At 40.8% G+C, this 20,360-nt stretch overlaps 2 protein-coding genes across 4 annotated transcripts in view; one reads left to right on the forward strand and one right to left on the reverse strand.

Moving 5' to 3' along the window:
- The window catches only part of LOC125232220 (DNA topoisomerase 2), a 34,079-nt gene extending 18,796 nt beyond the window's left edge, over nt 1–15,283 (reverse strand). For all 3 annotated transcript variants that reach the window (XM_048137857.1, XM_048137856.1, XM_048137855.1), the window contains exons 1-10: nt 15,109–15,283; nt 13,533–13,770; nt 10,710–12,609; nt 10,245–10,384; nt 8,967–9,169; nt 8,312–8,460; nt 7,725–7,962; nt 5,132–5,289; nt 4,137–4,345; nt 3,441–3,575 (exon numbers count right to left, since the gene is read on the reverse strand). In XM_048137857.1, coding sequence (XP_047993814.1) covers nt 3,441–3,575; nt 4,137–4,345; nt 5,132–5,289; nt 7,725–7,962; nt 8,312–8,460; nt 8,967–9,169; nt 10,245–10,384; nt 10,710–12,609; nt 13,533–13,770; nt 15,109–15,123 — 3,385 coding nt within the window. In that variant the 5' untranslated portion in view covers nt 15,124–15,283. The remainder of the gene's footprint in view (nt 1–3,440; nt 3,576–4,136; nt 4,346–5,131; nt 5,290–7,724; nt 7,963–8,311; nt 8,461–8,966; nt 9,170–10,244; nt 10,385–10,709; nt 12,610–13,532; nt 13,771–15,108) is intronic.
- Nucleotides 15,284–17,239: 1,956 nt separating this feature from the next.
- LOC125232225 (transmembrane protein 223) lies at nt 17,240–20,182 on the forward strand. Its single transcript, XM_048137866.1, has 2 exons — nt 17,240–17,702; nt 19,337–20,182. The coding sequence occupies exons 1-2, from the start codon at nt 17,324–17,326 to the stop codon at nt 19,627–19,629; spliced, it is 672 nt and encodes a 223-aa protein (XP_047993823.1). The 5' UTR covers nt 17,240–17,323; the 3' UTR covers nt 19,630–20,182.
- Nucleotides 20,183–20,360: the final 178 nt, after the last annotated feature.

Raw genomic sequence — 20,360 nt, forward strand, 5'->3', positions numbered from 1 at the left:
CGCTACCTCAGTGCAGCTCGTCTATGCAAGGAATTGCTATCCGGCAAAATGAGGTACGCCGAGCTCTGCAGACTCTTGACGTGAATAAGGCTAATGGTCCAGACGGTATACCTGCACGTGTTCTAAAACAGTGTGGGCCTGAGTTGTCTCCTGTACTGACACGCCTGTACCGCCTCTCTCTCCAAACAAGAGTGGTTCCGAAATCCTGGAAGCTTGCAAACGTGCAGCCAGTACCCAAGAAGGGTAGTCGTGCTGATCCCTGCAATTACCGACCAATCGCCATTACCTCCATGCTCTGTAAAGTCATGGAAAGGGTACTTAACGGCAAGTTGCTGACTTACCTCGAGACAAACGATCTGCTCAGTGACCGTCAATATGGCTTTCGCCGGGGTCGGTCTACTGGAGATCTCCTAGCGTATGTCACGCACCGCTGTGGCGAAGCCATCGAGAGGAACGGTGAAGCGCTTGCTGTTTCACTGGACATCTCGAAGGCCTTTGACAGGGTTTGGCACGCAAGTCTCCTTAGCAAGCTTCCTGCATACGGCATCCCTGCTGACCTTTGCAGTTGGCTATCTGACTTCCTGAGTGAACGGTCGATCAGAGTGGTCATTGATGGCTGCTCTTCGGACCTCATGGCCATTGACGCCGGTGTTCCTCAGGGGTCTGTTCTCTCTGCAACCCTTTTCCTGCTTCACATAAACGACATGCTGCAACCCAGCATTGTCGGCTATGCAGACGACAGTACGGTTGTTGAGAGATATTTAGCTGGTGCAGGGGACAGCAGGGACGACATACATTCACAGAGAGAGGCCATGGTTGAGCGAGCGAACTTGACCCTTAGTCGCGTTTCCCAGTGGGGGGACGACAATCTGGTCAAGTTCAATGCCACCAAAACGCAGGCGTGTCTGTTTTCGGCAAAACGGAGTCCGTTCGATCTGACTCCTACTTTCCGGGGTGCATCTGTACCTATTACCGACAGCCTAGAACTCCTCGGTGTGGAGTTGAGTTCAGTCCTCAACTTTGGCACCTTCATTGAGTCTAAAGCACAAACTGCGGCCAGAAAGCTGGGCATCCTAAATAAGGTGAAGCGATACTTCACACCTGGACAGCTTCTAACACTCTATAAAGCTCAAGTCCGATCCTGTATGGAGTATTGCAGCCACCTGTGGGACGGCTCAGCCAAATACCAACTCGCTGCTTTGGACTCAGTGGAGCGCAGAGCCAGGAGGATGATTGGCGACAAGAAGCTAACGGCCAAGCTACAGTCTTTGGCCCATCGGCGGAAAGTCGCTAGTCTGTCGGTGTTTTACAGGTTGCACTTCGGGAGTGTGCTCAAGAGCTACACGAGCTTATTCCACCGTCCCCATTCTACCATCGGACTCTTAGACGCACGGCAGGTCTCCATCCTTACTTGGTGGATATTCCACGAATCCGCACGAAGCGCTTTGCTTCTTCTTTTCTTATGCGCACTGCCAAGGAGTGGAATTCCTTGCCGGCGGCTATATTTCCGAGCTCATATAACCCGGCAACCTTCAAATCAAGAGTGAACAGGCATCTTCTGGGCGAGCTCACTCCATCGTAGGCCACGTCTTTGCCTTTGGCTAGTCTGTGGTCAAGAGTAAGCCCATTTATAATAAAAAAAAAAAAAAAAAAAAATTGAGCAATTCCCGTTAATTGTATGAAACCTTCCTTTTTTGTTACCAGATTTCTATACATTTTCGGTAACAAAAAAGGAAAGTTTCATACAATCAACCTAGGAAATTTTGGGAAACCTAGTGGATCTTGCTCAGCACCATGGACTCTATCAGCCTATACCGATTTTTATCAAAATCGGAGAAGTGATCCAAATGTACTGTTTCTGTTTCTGTTCTTTTGCTTCCAATGCACCGCCTACAATCTTCTCTGTTTTGCCTTAAGGTTGGCTGGTAGATAATGCCCCATGGCATTAAGTACGCCTTTTGTACATTAAGACCCACTTGCACCAACCACTTAACTCAGGGTTAGTGGGCTCTCAAATTCCATATAAAATGGTGGGTTAACCCTCCATTTTCCATTTTCGTTGGTGCAAGTGGCCCTGTTTGTCTTTTGTGCAATAAGGTTTAAATAAATAAATAAACTTTAAACAAATTGGAAAGTGTGGCTAAAATAGTAAGCTAAAAGTAACAGATAGAAATATAATATGAACTGGTTTATTAGAAACCATCTTATAAACCTAAACCTAGCTTGTGATTTGCATTCTAGCATTAAGGACACTGATTTAAACTTATACAATTTTTACAGAAATAGCCAGCTTGGGTGTCGTAGAAGGCGACTATGGGATATGGGTTAAATTGTGGCGTAGGCGAGAGGCTGGCAACCTGTCACTGCAATGTCACAGTTTCGTTTTCTTTCAACCCCTTATTTGCCAAGAGTGGCACTGAAGCTTTAGTGGTTTCATGTGTTCTGCCTACCCCTTTATGGGATACAGGCGTGATTGTGTGTATGTATGTATAGCCAGCTTCCTCCGTCTTTACACTAGATCTAGATGCTGCGCGGATAAGTTCACGTGATATAATCTCTTATGTGGACATGAATCACGCTCACATCAAACCTGTCGCTTTGAACGAAAAATAAGCGCGTTACAAAACACGGAGAAACTAAAAAGCCAAAAATAATAAATCTTTCAATTCAGATTTCTTATCGTATTGCAATAAGCTAAACATCCAAATTATAAACGAATCAATTATTTTTGTAGTCGGTACCAGACCTGTTCGTCGCCTTGCTAATATTGCCTGTTTGCCCCACCCAACCATACACAGGCTGGTACCGACTCCAAAAATAATTGATTTGTTTATAATTTGGATGTTTAGCTTATTGCAATACGATAAGAAATCTGAATTGAAAGATTTATTATTTTTGGCTTTTTAGTTTCTCCGTGTTTTGTAACGCGCTTATTTTTGAAGGCGGTTTTATTTTTTGTTAAAAAGTTTATTTATTTGTTGATTTTTAGTGGTTCCTAGTGATATTATATGTATCAGTCCGAATACATGTACAATAGTGAAAGAATTATCCTTTAACTCCTAACCATTGAGGAGTTGACCTTCCATCATCAGCTCAGCCACATAAAATTATTACCATCAGACGTAATTACTGGTGTACCTTTGAAAAATAGACTAAAAACATTACATGTGCCTATAACATTTGAAGAGTTCCCTCGATTTCTCCAGGATCCCATCATCAGACCCTGACTTGGTGCCAATGGGACCATCTCGGGGTTATACCGGTTCGATAAAAAAAAAAAATTTGAAAATCGGTCCACGATTCTCGGAGATCTCGAGTAACATACATACAAAAAAAAAAAAAAAGATTCAGTCGAATTGAGAACCTCCTCCTTTTTTGAAGTCGGTTAAAAAACATATATCATTGCGAATAAAGTTATATGTCTTGGTATTACTTATTACCGGGATCAACAGGCTTGCCCTTCTCGGGCTCAGGTTCGGCCTCCTCCTCGGATTCGGGCTCCTCCTCGACGACTTCTAGCCCCTGCATCTTGGAGGCGCGTTTCTTCCAATCCGCGATCGGGTCCGGCGCATAACCTACAAGAAAAAAAAACCTTTAAAACTGTACCAAAGACTTCAAAATCTTGAAAATGAAGAGGCCATTTTTAACCCCCGACGCAAAAACGACGGGGTGTTATAAGTTTGACGTGTCTGTCTGTCTGTCTGTGGCATCGTAGCTCCCGAACGGATGAACCGATTTAGATTTAGTTTTTTTTGTCTGAAAGGTGAGTTGGTCGGGAGTGTTCTTAGCCATGTTTCATGAAAATCGGTCTACTATGTCGCGTTCGGGGGTTTTTACAAAATTTAAAATATTTGTCATTATTTAATTAGTTGACGCAATGCAATGCTGCTATTGATACAAATCTTCTTTTACACTTAAAATGTTGGTTTATAGATCCGTTTTCAGAGATGTTAGGTAGGATATTAGGAGACACTAAGCTACTGAGACAGCGTCTATATTGGTCGATGGCCACACGAGGACAACTCTCCGCCGAGACAACTGTCTGTATGGACTCTTTTATTTACGGCAACACTTTTGGACTATTGGGTGGGATTTACATTAAGTCTTTGGAACAAAGGTTAATAATAATACTGTACCTCTCTTGATGAGTTCCTCAACCATAGCCTTCCTCTTCTTGTTTTCGACAACCAGCCCCTTGTCGCACTTCTCGAGAATGAAGCGAGCCTGGTTAGAAAGCTTATCAGCTTCGGCCTGTAACTGTCCTTCGAGCCAGTCCTTACGGCGAGCGTAGTACTTCATGCGAAGGGAATAGAACTCGCGAAGAACCTCTTCCACTTTGTCGTACCTAGAAGAAATAGGTATTTAATTTAGGATATTGAGTTGTGTGGAGATGTTAGTGAACAAATTGAATTAACTTTTTATAGGAATCACACCAAAGACTCGAAAACCGGTAACTTTCCAAAACGTAAACATTACGAGGTGCAAACCCTTTTTAACACATTAAGTACCAGACAAAAAAAATGACGCACTACGTCAGAAAGCGGACATTATCAATAACCGGCTGCTTGTATGGCGACAACCAGGTTGTCCGGCATCTAAGAAAAGTTACCTGGCGGGATCTTGATTACGAAAGTGTTAAAGACCGATTATTCGAATAAAAAAACTATCATAAATAGTACAAAAGACACGATTCCCGGCACTGTACTAGACCGAACGACTCCCAAATGATTCTGATCTCTAGGACATTTAGTACACTCACACACGCGCAATAGAATGGGAGCGAAAGGAGCAAAGAGCCGAGGAGTGACAATGACAGCAAAGCGATCCGTGTGATCCGACCGCAACCGAACTAAAACCGACTGACTCGGACCGAAAGCGCGCAAAACAGCCGATCAGCTCTCGGCTAGTACGAGCGAGCGTTACTGTACGCCATATGCACAATTTGTCTCTCGTTCTCTCGGTGTACTACGGTCCTAAATGTCCTAAAAGAACGAACTAGTACACTTCGGAGATCGTACTAGTTGGGAGCGATCTTTTCAGTGAACGAGCAGGCACAACTCTACAATAAAATAATTAAATTGGTGGTTGACGAATAAATTGTATAAAGTTGTGCTTAACATTATGTACTCACTTCTTGAGACAGTTGTTGTGGTCGAAGGCGTTCATGCAGGTCATGGAGATGGTGGTCTGCAGCTTGAACACTTTGTGGATGCCCTCCGCCTCCACCTCGGGCAGCTTGCCCGGCAGCAGGGACACCACGAAGCGAACTGTTGTGTCGGTGTTGTATTCCTGGTGAAGTATTGTATTGTATTGTTTTTATTCACCGTAAAGTAATATGTGCATTACATGGTATGTTGTTACAAATAATTAAAGTATATATGTACATTTAAACATAACATTGAAAATATTTGATGACAAGCGAAATAATTATTTAAGAACATGCGAATTTGTTCATGTCAATCATCATCATCATCATCATCATTCGCCTGCCCTTATCCCATTCATTTGGGGTCGGCGCAGCATGTCTTCCGCTTCCATACCTCCCTATCATCAATATCACAGTTTAAATATTCAGTGACAGAGTAGAAAGCATGCTTCCTGAAAAACATAGATATTTTGGTCTTAAAGCTATTGGTTTGGAGCTGGAGGTTAGTTTTTTTAGTGGCAATTTATTGAACAGTTTGATCTTTAAGTGAACGACCTGTTTTTGACATTTTTTAAGCTGCAACTTAGGTAGAAGCAATTTGTGTCTAGATCGCGTGTTATAATTGTGTATATCAGATATTTTTTGGAGAGAGTCAGTTTGTTTGTGAATTTCTAGCAAATAATTATATATGAATAATGAGATTACTGACATAATGCCTAGCCTTCCAAAAAGTGGTTTAGCCGAATCCCATTGGTTGACACCGCACATTATCCTCACAGAACGCTTCTGTAAAACTAGTACTTTCTGAATATCCGATGCATTGCCCCATATAGTAGATTTAAAAATCTAATTTTAAAGCAGTTAAGTTTTGGACTGAGGCAACAAAGAGGTGAACTGTAAGGGCAGCCAGAGTCTGCTTACTTGGAAGAGTGTATATACCTAAGTTTTCGATTTAAGGCACCCTCTGATGGGAACAGCCAGTTATTCAACACGGTCACTATAATTAACAGGATTGCCATCTGGTGGATTGATCGTCAGTCACAGAGAACCTCCTATAGAGTGGCAGTCTTGTATATTTGGTTCGCGATACGAGTCACCAGTGTTTGGGGTGCGAGGAGCGGGCGGGGAATGTGTTAAGCGCGCTGTGATTGGCCGTTTCAAGGACGGCGGGCAGTCGCGCCAGATGAAAAGGGACAGAAGTATGACTGTCCCTCTACTGACGCGTAAGTGGCCAATGTAAGTTGACCTATGCCGGCTCTGAATAAATTATAAATATGACTTATTTGTGGAATGTAATGCCGTCTGTTTTTAAATTTGAGCTTCTTGTTACCTTTCCACACTACAGGTGGACATCTTTAAGGCATCAAAATACCCTTTTCCAATTTTTTTGTGCGAAAAACACGCGCTGCTTTCGGGTCTGTTACTTGGTCGATACTGATCGGGCACGGCGAGCGCCCGCGCTTATATCAGTGCAAATACTAGGAAGGCTGGCGACCGCGAGTCGTCTTGTAATAGATGTCTATAGGGGTTGGTCTGTGTCGTCAGTGGAGCCTTTTAGGGACCATCCACACACAGGCGACGCATGTCCTGAGACGCGGAACGGACGACAGCGCCGCGCCACCCGAATGTAATTCAAAAAATGTCTGGCGACGCGGCGCGCGCCTCAAGCGACGCGCCCCAAGCGACGTCCCTTGCGCGTCCCTCCTATAAAAAAACCGGCCAAGTGCGAGTCGGACTCGCGCACCGAGGGTTCCGTACAAACCTAAGGTTTTCGGAATTTTTCCTTTATGTGTGCTATAAAACGTTGCTTCATGCCAAATTTCAAGATTCTAGGTCGACTGGAAGTACCCTTTAGGTTTTGATTCCCTTGCGAGTACTTGCGAGTTTCAAAATATGCAGCTTAAATTGCTGTTTCTTTTGATTGCGTTGACATAGAAGTTTGATTTTGTTACAGCTTAAAGGTATTATAGACCTGAGTATTTGGTATGAATTTCAATTTAATACCTCTACGCGTTTATGAGGAAATGGGTAGTAAGGTTAAAATTATTAAAAAAAAATATATTATGTGATGTAACTAAAAATTTATGGTTTTCGTAATTTTTCCTTTATCTATGCTATAAGACGTTGCTTCGTACCAAATTTCAAGATTCTGAGTTCACGGGAAGCACCCTGTAGGTTTTGATTCCCTTGCAAGTGTCGAAAATTTGCGGCATAAACGGCTGTATCTTTTGATTGCGTTGGCTTAGAAGTTTGATTTTTTCACAGCTTCAAGGGACAGTAGACCTGAGTAATTGATATAAATTTCAGCTTCATACCTCCACGCGTTCCTGAGAAAAAGGGTCTTGACAGACGGACGGACGGACGGACAGACGGACAAAGTGATGCTATAAGGGTTCCGTTTTTTCCTTTTGAGGTACGGAACCCTAAAAATGTACTTAGGAGACGTTTTTTAAATTATATTCAAGCGACGCGGCGCTGATGTCCGTTCCGCGTCTTAAGACATGCGTCGCCTGAGTGTGGGTTGCCACGTAGAGGTCGTATCGTAATATATAGAAAAGTATCAACGTAACAAACTAACCCTGTACTCAGAAATGATCGGCTTCACTTTATCAGTCCCCAGCATGGGCTCCAGAACGTTCTCCTTGTAGTTCTGCGTCCACACGCCGACCGGCAGCTCGGTGATCTCGATCTTGTCGCCGGGCAAGATGGCGGCTTCACCGGAGATGACGTATTTGTCGCCGAAACCTTCGACGTGGCCTTTGAAGTTCTTGTACCAGGGGTGCATGGGACGCGGCTCGTCGCCGTCGAGCATTAGGCTGTAATTAAATATTATTTAACCTTTTATTGCACAAAAAACCTCAAGTACAACATTCTCTATCTGTCAGGTTGCTTGTCAGAATACAACGCAAAATATTAAACTTAACGTGATAAGTTCTAAAAATCCATGAGAAATTCAGGAAACACCTCTACAAAGAAAAACCACGTTTGGTAAGATCATGCTGCCCATGCGCAATGTGTGTACTAATTACCTACTCTATTCTTGTGATGTAAGTGGAACTGATCAAATAAAGACTAAACTAAATGAACGAAATTGAGTAATAATGTAGCCGTATTTGACCCAATGGCAATTGCGATTCATTCTAAGTTAGTAAGTTTTTAATTTACCGTATGTTCTCGACGATATCTCTCGGGTTGTACTGCGGGATCTTGGTGGACCAGCCAGTGCCGATGCCCTCAGCGCCGTTGACCAGTAACATCGGCAGGATGGGGATGTAGTACATCGGCTCGATCTTCTGGTTGTCTTCAAACTCGTGCTGTGGGGGAGAATTATAATTAGGTGGAGTTAAGTTACATAATTTATTAAAAAAAAAATATTCTAAGAGCCCTTTCACACAAGGGGCTTAAAAATGAGAGTTTTCCAGGAATTCGCCGTGAGCTAATGTTTTCAAAGAAACAACGCACATAAAAATTGTCTACACTTAGGCCGACTTTAGTATCACCAAAGAAGAGGGGGGGGAATTCTGAAAATGCCCATATAAATAAATAAATATTATAGGACATTCTTACACAGATTGACTGAGCCCCACGATAAGCTCAAGATGGCTTGTGTTGCAGGTACTCAGACAACGATATATATATAATATACAAATACTTATATACATAGAAAACATCCATGACTCAGGAACAAATATCTGTGCTCATCACACAAATAAATGCCCTTACCGGGATTGGAACCCGGGACCGCGGCTTAGCAGGCAGGGTCACTACGCGCTAGGCCAGACAGGTCGTCAGTTACTATTACTAGGCAGTTTTCTCTTACCACTAGCAGCGGGTCATCATGAGGGTGGAATATCAGCCTCGCCAGCGGTGACATGAGCGTGAAGATGTATCTGGGACTGGCCGAGTCCTTGCCTCCGCTGAGTCTGGTACCGAACTGGCCTCGGGGCTCCAGGAGGTTGATGTTGTTGGAGCCCACGTAGTTCTGGGCCAAGTTGACGATGGTCATTGAGAGGGACTGCTCACCTGTTGAGTTAGATGTAAAACATTAGTATACAAGATTTTAAATTTTCAATTTTACACAATTTAATCTGTTTCAATTCTGACTTATTCCGTCTATTTTCTTTTAGAGTCGTCGGCAACCCGAACCCTCCTTGGAACTTGTGCACTCCTTTTACTGTGTATTTAACACAGCAAAAGGGAATGTACAAGTTTCCAATGGGGTGGGGCAACGCGCATGTGACACTCTTAAGAGTTGCAGGCGTCCATAGATTACGGTGACCGCTTTCCATCAGGAGGGCCGTACGCTTGTTTGCCACCGACGTAGTATAAAAAAAAATTATAACACCAATATCCACTCACATGCTTCCAGTAGCTAGAACTGCTTACACACCTCTGAACTGTTTTCAGTAGCTGTGGCTACATAGCAGAGTATTGAAATATTTGATGAATTTTATGTTAAAGCGATTTAGAGCACCTTTAATAAAAATCCAAATCACGTGAGTAGATATTTGTGTGAAAATGTTCAAATATAGAAAATATTTCGCTGCACAAGAAACTGAGGACGGAAATAAAATCTGCGCTGCGTAATTACGGTTTTGAAGTATCTAAATTGAAGTTAAGCAGGAGTGGCCTTTTTTGAGGCGACAAACAGGTCGCCTTGGATATTACTGAACTTGAAAGCGACCACATGGACACCCGAAACAAAGAAAGGTTGAGAGTGTGGTGCTGGCCTTTAAGATTAAGATGAGCGCTACGCTATTTTCTTAAAGGTTTGAAGTTCGTATCGATACGGAAACACCGCAGGCGACAGTACATTCCACAGTTCTTCGACGGACCTTCATGCGCTATTATGTGTGGGTAATTTAAGGGCCAATTGCATCAACCACATTTGACAGACATCATCGTCACGCAGCAGACGTCTATGGAACTTCTCATACAATAAAATTTAACAAATGCTTTAACGGTGACAGACGCTTTGATGCAACCTGCCATAAGTCTTTGTAAGTTACAATCATGTGCGCGTCATATTGGGCTGCAGCCGCACACGTCAATTGACGTCTTCGGCAATCAAAGGGTTAAAGTAATCAAGGTTACGTACCGTGATGGTAGGCAGAGTGTTCAGCAACTGAACCAGCCAATTGCGCCACCTTGACTTCTCGCTTGTCGTTGCGCTTGATGCACGTGAAGATCACTTTGCGCTGGCCCGGCTTTAGACCGTCCACCATTGACGGGATAGACCTGGAGAATACCTTTAATTAGCATAAATATAACAGTAACACTGTAACTAATCGCTGCAGGCCCTGTGCTGGAGCACAATGCTAAGCTTGAGCCATTTTGCTGACACACAAACATGGTCGATTTTTTATTTATTGTTTGTTTCGAATTGTTTGATGTGTATAAATAATAATAAAAAATAATAAAAAAGGTCCTCAGGCACGTAGAAAATAAGGGTACCTTACATATAGAACGCCACATAGACATAGCTAAAAAATATAACTACAGGAATTTTAATACAGGACATTTTCTCTGAAAATGATGTCTGAATAATAGATTGGTTTCTTACCTAACATTGTCACCATTAGAGAAGAGAACCAGCTCCAAATTAACGAAATCCGAATACGAGACAGCCTTAGTCTCCTTAGTGTACAAATATCTCTCCGGCAGCCCAATCTCCTTTCTACGCTTCACTTCATCCATGTGGTTCGTCAACCACTCCTTCCTCTGATCAGCGCCTTTCTTCGAAAAGGCCAATTCAATATGGTGGTCGTCCGTAGGTCCACCGTACTTGAACTTAATCCTATGCCTTTCCATGTTCTGGAAATATTCTTTAGCCTCCTTGGATGTGGAGGTACCCAAACCTTTGTAGTACTTTATATTGTATGTGTGATGGTTATCTGTGTCTCTCTTCCACTCCTCGAACTCCGGGAGAGAGTAGAAAGATATCTCTTTGTCTTTCTTTGTCGCTTTCACGATAGGCGTGATGAATTCTTCTAAAAATGGGAGTTTGAGCAGTTCGGGCCAGTTGTGATGTATGAAGTTGATAATTAGACCTTTAATATGAGAACCGTCCTGATCCTGATCGGCCATAATCATGCATTTACCGTAACGCAAGGATTTTAAGTCATCCATAGTGTTATACTTCTTCTTATATTGAAGACCAAGGATCTTAATCAGGTTATTGATCTCGACATTCTCAAGAACCTGCTTGTGCGACGCGTCTCTCACGTTCAAAGGTTTACCCTTCAGTGGGAAGACTCCGTAGTGGTCCCGGCCGACTACACTGAGCCCAGACACGGCTAAAGTCTTGGCTGAGTCTCCCTCAGTGAGAATCAAAGTGCAGAGATGTGCATTTTTCGTACCGGCGTCGTTCGCGTCTTCTAACTTCGGTATACCTTTGAGTTTACTCTGTTTTTTACCAGAAGTCTTTACAAGTTCGGCTTGGGCCTTAAACTTGGCCCAAGTGAGGACAGACTCAACCAGCCCACTCTTGCTCACCGCTGTTATAAACTTCTCCGTAAATGTGCATTTTGAACCAAAGCTCTTCGCTTGAAGAGTCATGTTTTCTTTTGTCTGCGAGTCAAAGGTTGGGTTCACAATTAAACAATTAATGAACAGCCACATGTGATTCTTAACTTGGAAAGGCTTAATATTAACGCCACCTTTGTTTTTCTTCTTTAATACTTCAATTACGTGCTTAACAATATTATCAGATACTGAGTCAACGTGTTTTCCACCTTTAGTGGTGGCGATAGAGTTTACGAAGGAGACCTGTTGGAATCCTCTGTCAGAGAGAGTCAAAGCGACCTCCCAGCGGTCATTGACTTTCTCGTAGACAACCTTCAACGGCTGTCCGTTCTCATCTTCTTTACCCTTGATATATAAGTCTATATAATCCTTAAACTTATTGATTTTCAATCTTTCACCATTAAGGTAGACTTTAACTCCTGCGGTTGAGGCGGCGACGTCGTAAGCTCGGCGCGACATGAGTGCAATGATGTCATCTTCCAGCTTCTCCATTTTAAACTTAGCCAAATCGGGGCTAAACGTCACTTTAGTAAAATCGTCATCTCGTCCCGCCTCTTTAATTTTAGGCTCGGAAGCCTTCGTCATGTTGGATCCCCAGGTTTGCTTGAAATGTTTTTTGTACTGTTTGGAAGCGGTTTCAACTGTGAATTTTGTGGAGAAGATGTTGCAGAGTTTGGCACCGTAGCCGTTTCTGCCTCCGGTAACTTTCTCCTCTTCGTCGTTGTAGTTGGATGAGGTGAGGAGGTGGCCGAAGATCATGGTGGGCACGTACATCTTCTCTTCCTTGTGCATGACGACTGGGATGCCGCAGCCGTTGTTGTACACGGAGATAGTGTTTGTTTCTTGGTTGATGTCAATTCTAATTACGTCCATTTTGGGATCTCTTTGCTTGTTGTCAGCCGCGTTCACGAGGATTTCATCATATATCTTGTATAAACCTGTAAAACATAAGATTTTTTTATTGAAACAAGTTTATGTTCTTAGGATAGAGCAACAGTAAGCAAGATGACTCAACAATTATTAAAACGATTTTAGACAACCGTAATTTTAATTACGTCAGTGTTAAGTTATGAGCTTACTTATGCACATTACTTGCACCTATTGGTATTTCAATTTTTAAAGATTTTTTTCATATAAGGTCCTAGTCGGCAACTACCCCTCTTGAGTCTTGTTTACCTTTTATTTCTTTTATTTCATAAGATTGGTTCAAAGCCGTAACCAACATACATACATTACATACATACTAGAATACCACAATTTTTATGATTCATGTGTTAATTAAATTTCAAGTTGTATTGAGCAATAATTTCACAATAGTTAGCTTCATTTTGTAATGAATAATTAATACAATGACATGAAATATAAATAAAGACTACTAAGGACTGTGTTGACTTAGTAAGTATATATGCAAAAATTTCACCAATTTGAAAAGAAGAAGTTTAATTTGAAATTCTTCCGCAGTCACCAGTTGATCATTGAATGTTGTAAAGAGTTTGAAAGGCGGGGTGTATGTGTGTGTGTGTGTGTGTAGTGGCTATTGCATTAAACAAATGCAATATTTTGATTTGAAGAAATTGGTGCAGCATCATTATAAACATAATATGTGAGTGTGCATGGGAAAACCCACTTTGTTGATTGCTATAAAACCGCTTTGTCAGTTTATTCATATAAAGATAAAAGTAAATCTCGCCCTAATGGTAACCGACAACTGGGACGTTTTACTAAACACACTCACATATTTTGACATTTATGATAACAAGACCATACTTAAGTCATTAGAAATTCCCAGAAAATCTTGATGCAACAAGTATTTTCTTAAATGTCACTGTTTTTAACCTCAAGAAGTAAATAAAGAACATACCCGGCACGAAATTGAGCTCCTTCTGAACCATGCACTCCTTCTCCTTGTCAAAGACCCACATGGTCTCATGGGCCCGCTCAACGGACCCGATGTATGTGTCCGGACGGAGGAGGATGTGCTCCAGTTGAGATTTCTTCTGGTAAATCTTCTCGATAGAACCCTTCTGGTTCTTGGCTGCGGGCGCCGCCTGGGCATCCCCGGTGCCGTTTGTGGCTGCCGACATCTTGTTGAACATAGACTGGAAAGGGATTTTGATAATCATTAAATAAACTAGCACTAATATTGTATCCTAGATACAATTTTAAATAAATTAGTAGAGTAGGGAGCACCCAGAAGTCTAGGAAAGACATTTTACATTTTCTACGGAATCAAAATTGTAATTTGTAAACTTGTAAACTTGAAAACCGTAACTGTAATTTGTGAATGGAGAGCTTTGGTGCGAAAAATAACGAGCTCATGTGGTCGCGACCCTCAGCCATGATTTTTTCAGGAAGAAAAAGAAGAATTTGTGAACTGATTGTGTTTTGTAATTTGTCTTGGATAACATTTTTATTTGTAAAATCTACAAAATTAAAAACATGTTATCAAGAGTTTTCCGCTCAAAAACTACTGAACCTAACTGCACTACTTTTGTTTTTTTTCATCATATGGTTCAAAAATTAGAGGGGGAGGACGCACTTTTTTTCCTTTAGGTTCAAATACCTATCCAACAATATATCACAGTTGGGGTTGGAATTATCAGCCCCCACTTTACATGTACGGGGGTACCCTAATAAAACATTTTTTTCTATTTTTTATTTTTGCACTTTGTCGGCGTGATTGATATACATATTGGTACCAAATTTCAGCTTTCTAGTCCTAACCGTTACTGAGATTATCCGCGGACGGACGGACGGACGGACGGACAGACAGACATGGCGAAACTATAAGGGTTCCTAGTTGACTACGGAACCCTAAAAACATGTTATCAAGAACAAGATGCTATAATTTGTAACTGAACAGTTTTAGCTAAAGAGGTTTAGGTTCATTTTATATACTACCCATTCCATTATTAATTAGGGAAACTAGCTTCTTAGTACAAATAATTCAATAAGGCTAAAATAAACATAATGTAAGAAATTCCATCTTTCAAGTTGCCCAACATGACATTATATATTATCTTCAACGAAGGTCAATATGATCCGTTACTTCAAACAGAGAGAAATTATATCTACCCTCGACCCCCAAAACATAAGCATCTAAAAATTATTATAACCCCACAAGTGTACAATCATAGTCAACCGTTAAACTGATCAAACCGAATACCATGAGTTAAATAATTACAGAGCCCTGTTGATCAATAACAACGAGCTGTTGCAATAATAAATACATTATGGAGTCCCGTGAAAGTACATACCTATGTAACGGTTGCAAAAAGAACTTGTTAATTCACAGTGAACACTAAAGAATATAATATACCCTAAGAACATCCATAACAGCAACACGATATCGAGTTAAAGTATGCATGGAAATTCACAACAACAAAATAGAATTTTGACCGTTACCGACCAAAATGCCGCCAAGATTTAGCACTCACCTTTATATCAGCCATTTTGTGCGTGGTGCTTTTAAAAGCGTGTGCGATCAACGCGATATGTTGATTGTCTTAAAATTAAGACAAAACGTGAGTAACTAGTAATTACTTTTGAAAGTTAACATTTTTAATTCTAATAATTTGCAATTGCACGACAACCACAAAATGACGACGCGCTGACAATGTCCATAGACAAGAAAAACAAATTGTTCTATAAACGGCTAGACGCGTTTTGTCTATGGTCAGAGGACGCCGGTTGCAAGCCGGTTGTTTCAGTAACTTTATGCTACATTTACACCCCTGCCAAGACTTGGCAAAAATAATATTTTAGTACAAACGCTCTTCTTCTTTTTCTTTGCATCCTGTTACCCTCTGCTGGGGTGTAGGGCTCTAATCATATTTCTCCATTTACTCCGGTCTTGGGCAGTTTGGGTGACCTCCTCCCACCCCATGCCCTGAGCTCCTGCTCGTAGTATCTTCTTAGTAGTTTGTGTGCTGAACCGAACGACGCCAGGTCAATTTAGGGCGGTATGGTTTGCGCTTTCCGGGTACATTCCAGGGGGCGATTTTTGAGTCTCACTCTCACTAAAATACCGGTTGAAAACGGTGAATTGCCTATTATTTTCAGTGACAATTTTCTGAATTCGAACGCCGTGAGACTCAAAAATCGGCCCCCAGGTGAAGGCCATTTTGAATAGATGGGTATCAGGTTTTCTGAAGATGTGTCCAATCCAATGTCATTTCCGCGTCTGTATTTCTTCTTGTACGGGTGCTTGTCCAGTTATTCTCCATAAGTGGGCGTTTGTGATCCAGTTAGGCCAAAAGATACGCAGGATCTGCCTCAATCATTTGTTCACAAACACTTGGAGTTTTGACATTGGGTCTTTGCGGACAAACCAGGTCTCACACCCTTACAGTAATACGGCCTTTACATTGGAATTGAAAATCCTCAGTTTAGTTCTTCTAGTCAGGGTCTAGGACCGGTTCCACACGCTCCACCACACCACGCTCAATGCTCTAACAACATTTACATGCTTACAAGATTTGCCGTAATTACTCAGGCTATCGTTGATTTTACACCTATGTTCTAACACCAAATCGTTCCCTCCTCATCCTTTAACCCTTCAGGTGGCGGAGCTACAAGTTGCATAGGGGATAAGTGGCACGGTCGTTTTATAAAACATTCCGTTAAGTGGCAGGCGCCGGGAGCCGGACTCTGGGAAAAACAAGCCGATAAGTGGCAGGGACCGGTTCCCGGACCCCGTGCGACGATATACCTAAATATATAAATAAAACCGTCTAAAACTGTATCTAGCTTCCTCACACTTGCACGAACCATTCGTTAATAAACAAGGACGGCATTCAGTAAAGGTCCAACACCCTCAACTTCAAAACAGCTTGAAATATGACCCAATTTGATTGGACCAACCGCCTGCCATATTTGAGACACGTGTTTAAAAACCGTCTTTTTTGCAAAAATTGTACTGTAATATGTTAAAAAAAGGGATATAAGTGTAAATAAATGTATATTTAAGTCCCTGAATTACTTTTTTATACAATTTACTGTTTGTTTTCCTAAATAAAGTTACTTAAATACATGGAAGTGGAAAACGTAGCCACCTGATATTTGATCGAGTCTAGCAAAATTCACATAAATGGAATGTATTTTTTGCTATGGAATGATTTTAGCCGTTTCATAATGAATCCAGTGATATATGGTTTATGCACAACATCCCTACACTTTTTGAGAAATTATAATTTTTGTATCACAAGTGACATTCGCGATGACCACCCGTGAGGGCCCCGCCACTCAAGGGTAAACTTTTTCTGTCATTTTATCGGTATCCTTGCCACTCAACAGCTTTTTATTTCAAGTCCGGCTCCCGGTTACCTGCCACTTTACGTGCGGTCGGCTCCCGGATTTCGCCACCTGAAGGGTTAAGTTCATGAGCTTGAGACAGACAAAAATCCTAAACGTATATTTACTGAATGCATTGAAAACAAATTGAAAAGCACGTCAATTACATACAGCTTGTGGACTTTTGCCAAGTCTTGGCAAAGCGTGTAAATGAAGTTTAGAAGACGCGATGATTAAAAAAATCACAACTGACACTGACAGTGACAGATTTGTGTCTTTACTTTTGAGGTTATGTCTTATAATGTATATGAGATATTACCAAAAAATACTAAGAAAATAATATAGCCACATAAATTAAACATGTCATTAATTTCTTTAGCTTCAGTTATACTGAGGAGAAGTGCCACATACCGAACATTACTACCATGTCGTCACTGTATCAAGATAAACGCACCTTTCAGCTCGGTTGCAACAAAAACAGTTCACGAAGTCAACACGAACATTGTAAAAGACGTTATTCTGTATAAATATGAAAATCCAAAATATTTTAAGTACATGAACGTGTTTGCAGTAGTGCAGTACATGTTTTGGATGTATTTGGGAGGATTTGCGTTCACGGCTTTGAAAGATGCACCCGTTGACCGGTCGACGATAACAGACGATACGCCGTGGTATAGAAGGATAAATCTTGGTGATAATAAGTACAGGAATACGCTTGGTGGGATAGCTGTGCTTGTTGGTAAGTTTTGTACTATGAATATTTTCTGTATGAATTTGAGTATGATTAAATATAATCTGACCTGAGAGTCTTAAAAAAAATGACGGTAATAGTACATTACATCAGAGGCCGGGAAAATGAGGATTTCCGGCCAAGTGGGTATATACCTACTACCCGGATAGGGATACGAGGCCGGGAATCCGTTTTCACGCCGAGGCATGTATAGTGCTTTTCTCAAACGTACAATGAAATAAAAAAAAAATGCTCTAAAGGACAATATTTTATTAAAAAAAGTTACTTTGCAGGCCTAGGCCTAAAAAATAATATGAAATCCCTTTACAGTCCTCTCGAGTTGTTGCGCCCAAAAAGCGATACTTCCCAGTCCATTTTAAGGAACGTAAAGACAATATTTAATTGCATGTTTGAGAAAAGGTAGTTATCTCGCAGGCAGGATACTGTTGTGCCTGTATGATGTGTCTGTAGTTAGGTATACAAATTTCACTTGCTTTAGTTTTCAAAGTTAACAATCCTATCTATCACAATCACAAACAGCCATTTGATGCATTGGATTCTTACTATCAAACTGATCATATTCTTGCTTGTCACAGTTACATGACTTTTACTACATGTATCATTTTTATGTTTCACCAGAGGGCAGAATTGGTCATGGCAAAAATGAAACATCAATAGAGTTGGAACGTTAATATTTTCAGCTATTGATAAATTCACCTTTTACATTTCTGACTTTAACATTGACCCCTAGTTAGCTATTGAACCATTTTATTTTGACCTCTTTGGTTAGATTAAAAGTAAATTGTATAACATTTGATTACCATTTCTGACTTTAACCACATCTCGGACACTGGCGATCAAATATATGAAAGAGGCGCGTTCCTAGCACACATTCTAAGCTCGTGTAGGTAAACGCGTACCATGCTTGTATGAGTGAAATATGACAGGTGACTGTTCGCGTTTTTGACAGGCGGTAACTGTGAGGTAACCGAGAGGGGGTGGGCGGCACTTTTAGCGGGGAGCGGGAGTGGCCATACTGTACGATAGTACTCTTTATTATACTGTGCTTTAACATTGACCCCTAGTTAGCTATTCAACCGTTTGATTTTGACCTCTTTGGTTAGATTAAAAGTAAATTGTATAACATTTTATTAATTGCAACCATCCTTTTGCAACTCATTCTTCTTCTTCTTCTTCTTTGTCCAACCCTGGTCCCGTTATTTGGGGTCTTAGTCTAAGGGCCAGGATAGTCTGTCCTGGGTTGTCGGTTCTGGCAATTGGGCTTTCCAATATTTATTTATTTATTATTTATTTATTTATTCAACCGTTTGATTTTGACCACTTTTTCGGTTAGATTACAAGTATACCATTTTATAACATTTTATTAATTGCAACCATCCTTTTGCAACTAATTCACATTTGAAAAAAAATGGTTAATCTAAAACGAAAAACAGTAAACAAATTGATAAATAAGTATCCTTGTCTTACTTACGACAAAAACAACTCAACAATATACTGATAATTTCAGTTTAATTGATAGTCGATAAAATTCATGTTCCAACTCTTTGCCCCGAGCAATTCCGCCCTCTGTTCATGACTATGTGTTATGACTTATTATTTACACAATTACCTTTCTCTTACAGGCACAGGCTCTCTAGCAATGATATGGATGTACACCCTAAAGTCTGTCCGTTACCTCATACTCCACAAAGGAGGCAAACACTTATCCTTCGTAACCTACACTCCGTTCGGTAACAACCGTATCATGAAGGTGCCTATAGAAAATGTCTGTTGCAAGGAAGCGAGGAAGAATGCCCGGGTCCAACTGCCGTTGAAGGTGAAGAACACTTGGATGCATTATATGTTGGATATGAAAGGGGAGTTTAAAAATCCTATTCTGTTTGATGCTACAGCTGGGTTGGCTAGGAAATGGTAATTTACCATGTAGTTTTTGTTACAGATTTTACAAGATAAATGAAGTGGACTTATGAAACTGAGGATTCAAAAGTAGGTTTGCTATACACACAGGAATGCTTGTTTGCATTGTTAAGTTTCCTCAATAAATATGCAATTTTTGTCAATATCATTCATTTGTCATTTGCTCAAAAAAGGGAACTCCTATCATGCAAAGCAGGAAAAAGTGAGACAACACAAAATGAGTTTTGGTTTCCGACACAAGAGCAGTCACTTTGATCGGTCTTGAGTGGTATCAATATTTTATGTACCTAACTAAAAAAATATTAGTACTAAAATAAATAATATATTGCATTTTTTCATATAGACACCTGTATTAAATGCAAGACTATTCATTATATGTGGTTACCTTGCCTTTGACTACTTAACCTAGATAATGAATAGTTTAATGTTGTAGCTAGCAGAATGTTAATACCTAGCGATGTTTGATCATTTTTACTATTCTATTCTTGCATTTGGTTTCAGTAAAGTGTAGATATAAATGTTATTCTTGTAAATAAAGACTTTGTTACAAATGTAGTTTTGTTCTCATTATGACTATCAGCACTAAGGCCGCTTTCCCACTTGTCGGCGTATGCAGTATACCGCGAGCTTACTAATTTCGGTAAGATCTCCTCACTTAGTTGTGTACTGGTACGTAGTTTAATATAAAAACTATAGAATATTGCAGATAGTCATTTTTTTTATATAAAC

Source organism: Leguminivora glycinivorella, chromosome 12 (assembly GCF_023078275.1).
Source record: "Leguminivora glycinivorella isolate SPB_JAAS2020 chromosome 12, LegGlyc_1.1, whole genome shotgun sequence".
Classification (NCBI taxonomy): Eukaryota; Metazoa; Arthropoda; class Insecta; order Lepidoptera; family Tortricidae; genus Leguminivora; species Leguminivora glycinivorella.

Bases quoted from the DNA above. Each gene is read 5' to 3' on its own strand.
- LOC125232225 (XM_048137866.1), top strand. From the start codon at position 17,324: ATGTCATTAATTTCTTTAGCTTCAGTTATACTGAGGAGAAGTGCCACA. The intron at 17,703-19,336 runs GTAAGTTTTGTA...TTTCTCTTACAG, and splicing joins TGGGATAGCTGTGCTTGTTG to GCACAGGCTCTCTAGCAATG.